This window comes from Saprolegnia diclina, assembly GCF_000281045.1.
Source record: "Saprolegnia diclina VS20 unplaced genomic scaffold supercont1.79, whole genome shotgun sequence".
In the NCBI taxonomy this organism is placed as follows: Eukaryota; Oomycota; class Saprolegniomycetes; order Saprolegniales; family Saprolegniaceae; genus Saprolegnia; species Saprolegnia diclina.
In genome coordinates this window covers 156736-159339 of record NW_008246146.1, presented here as the reverse complement: position 1 = coordinate 159339, position 2604 = coordinate 156736, and the positions used below count along the sequence as shown (strand labels likewise).

The 2604-nt window shown below is 56.1% G+C and overlaps 1 protein-coding gene across 1 annotated transcript in view; it reads right to left on the bottom strand.

Moving 5' to 3' along the window:
* Positions 1 to 36: 36 nt before the first annotated feature.
* The window catches only part of SDRG_14868 (hypothetical protein), a gene marked incomplete at its 3' end in the record, with an annotated part of 3749 nt that continues 1181 nt past the window's right edge, over positions 37 to 2604 (bottom strand). Inside the window, exons 2-4 of the mRNA XM_008621026.1 lie at positions 344 to 2074; positions 98 to 283; positions 37 to 47 (exon numbers count right to left, since the gene is read on the bottom strand). Of these exons, the coding sequence (XP_008619248.1) occupies positions 37 to 47; positions 98 to 283; positions 344 to 2074 (1928 nt within the window). The remainder of the gene's footprint in view (positions 48 to 97; positions 284 to 343; positions 2075 to 2604) is intronic.

Below are 2604 nucleotides of genomic sequence, written 5' to 3'. Positions count from 1 at the left end.
GAGCCAATGGCGATGACGCCGCTGTGGCACATCATCTCAAAGTCCATCTCGATCAGCGTACATGATCGCTGGATGGTGGCGCTGTGCGAGACGGGACTCGTAAAGCTGAGGGCAGCAACAATGAACCACGTGAGGATAGACGCCTTGAACGCGTACGCAGCACTGAGCTCTCGTGTCAGTGGCATGCAAATGTCGTCAAAGATGTAGACGAGCCAGCCGACTTCGCCGGCCGCGAGGATCTGCGTGAGGGCTGCGACCCCTCGGGAGGACGACGCCGCGTGCGCTACCAGAAGGGTTACCATGCCTGTTTTCTCAAGCTGAAGGGTTGCTGTGCTCAGAATACACAGCGCGGTGAAGCTGCGCGCCAAAAGCAGCGGCCGGCCGACCCAGATCATGCCACCGACGCGGTTGATTTTGAAGAGGTTGAGGCCCTCGCCAGCGCTGCCACCAAAAAGAGCGTAGAGGGCAGTGACAGAAGCGAGGGCCACGAGCACAAATGAAACGTACTGACAGAGACCTCGGAGGTACGCAGCAACATTGCGCGGTACCTCGATACTACTTGCCGCCAGCGTGGCCAAGTACGATGCCGCCGACAAAAGTGCCATGGACGACGTGTCACCTTGAACCGATAGCGCTTCACGCCCGCCGACGACCCAGTCGTACGCGAGGGCGTAGCTCGTGTACGTCATGGTCGCATCGGATGGATCAAAAAGCACTTGATGGAAGAGCTCAACGCGGTTGGTCGGTACATGGCGGACGTACTGCACGACACCAACCGAGGTTTGGAGGACATCCGTCTCAACGACTAACGCTTGAGATCGGTAGGATTGAAGCACGGTCGTGGATAAGTATCTCGACACAAAGGTCGATACGCTGTCGAGAAACGCCAGGCACTGTGTCAACGCCACCGCTTCGGCCGTACATGCTACCGGAATCAACGTCGTCGGGTCGAGTGGGATCCCAGCGCCAATGACGCTAACGATCGCTTGCATCGGAGAGACGGAGACCCACTCGTTGAAGCTGGTGTGGCACATGGTGTCGACGCCCGTGAACTCCAAAAGCCCGTACGACAAATTCAAGTCCCGAGGCACTTGGCCGCACAAGATGTTGCCGCTCGCGCAGAGGTACATGTTTCGATCGAGGCGGCGTGGGACGGGACTCATCGAGTTCATCAAAATGAGGTTGGCATAATCTTCTTGAGCGTTCGAGCTCGTATTGGCGAGTATGACACCGAGCGCTTCACGGATATCACGCACCAGTATTGCAAGCGACGGCGGATATTGCACGTGGTACATGTCCACCGCACCAAACGGGCCAATGGAATCGCTGAAAGCGCGTAGGGCACCATCGAGTGGGGTCTGCAGTGTCGAATTCAAGACCATAAGAGACTGCAGAGACGTATTGGCAAAGGCAAAGTGGGCACTTGGCCGTAAGAGCGACCTCCCTGCGATCCCAGAACCATTGGTTGCGATCGCCCAGAGATCACTCGCAAACGTCCAATATGTCTTCCACGACGTCGACATGGACGACTGATACGAGCCGTTCGTGGACTGAAGCGTCATATCGTACATCATTCCCAACGCATTCTCAATTGAGAAAACGTCATGGAGGCCGAGTGCCTTGTAGTTTTGCCACTGCGTCGTATACGTCAAAACACCCAGCGACTGCCACACTTTGGCTTCATCGACCACAGAGAGGCTGGAGCCGCTGGTCAGAGACTTTAGCCAGGCAGCGCCGTTGGGCTTGAGAGAGCCAATGTCTTTTGCAACCCCAATCTCAAACGAGGTGCCCCAGCACGACTCAAACGTGGGCCAGTCGACATTTCTGAGAATCGACTCCAAGTAGACAGCGCCATTACTATGGTACTTGGCGTCACATCGCGCTTGACGACCAAGTGTGTTGGCCATCTCGATTTGTCGATCAAAGTCGAGCCAGCAGTAGCTGGTAGCGATCCACGGCGCGTTGCAGGCGTCCATGGAGCGAAGACCTTGAATCATCATGGTGAGGTCCCTTCCTGACTCGTATTGCACGAGCCTTGCGTAGTTGGGGCTGTACGCGATCAAAGTGTCGTGTGCTGAATAATCGGTCGTATCAGCAAAGGCCAACAAGTCCAGACGCGTGGATGGCTGAGATGCGTTGAAAAAGAGGTATCGGTTGAACCAGTTGGAGAGAAAGGTTTGCGTCCCCGTGCTGTTGTACGTCGCCCACCAAAGGTCGTTGGCCAAATTCACAGTCGAAAGCCTAAGGTACGTGGCACTGCCAACGGCACTCGCAACGAGGTAGAGAAGCCCGAGTCCGATTTTGATCCGTGCGAAAAGACGCCCATTCACAGCGAGAAGCTTGGAGCCTGCCTCTGCCCTTGGTCTGCTGCCTGCAATGTCAAAGACAGGACCGACGTCGCCTTTATAAAACACGCTCCAGAGCTTTGTGTCGAAGATGTACTGCCGGCAGCCAAAGCGAGTGCGAAGGAAACCGCACATGACAGCCGTCGACCCGTCCATCGTCCAAACGTCTTGCGTCGGCGCCAAAAACGCTTTTGCGCTGGCCGAGACCAAATACGATGTCCTGAGATTCTCTTCTGCGGGAAGTTGGCCACGTCGATAC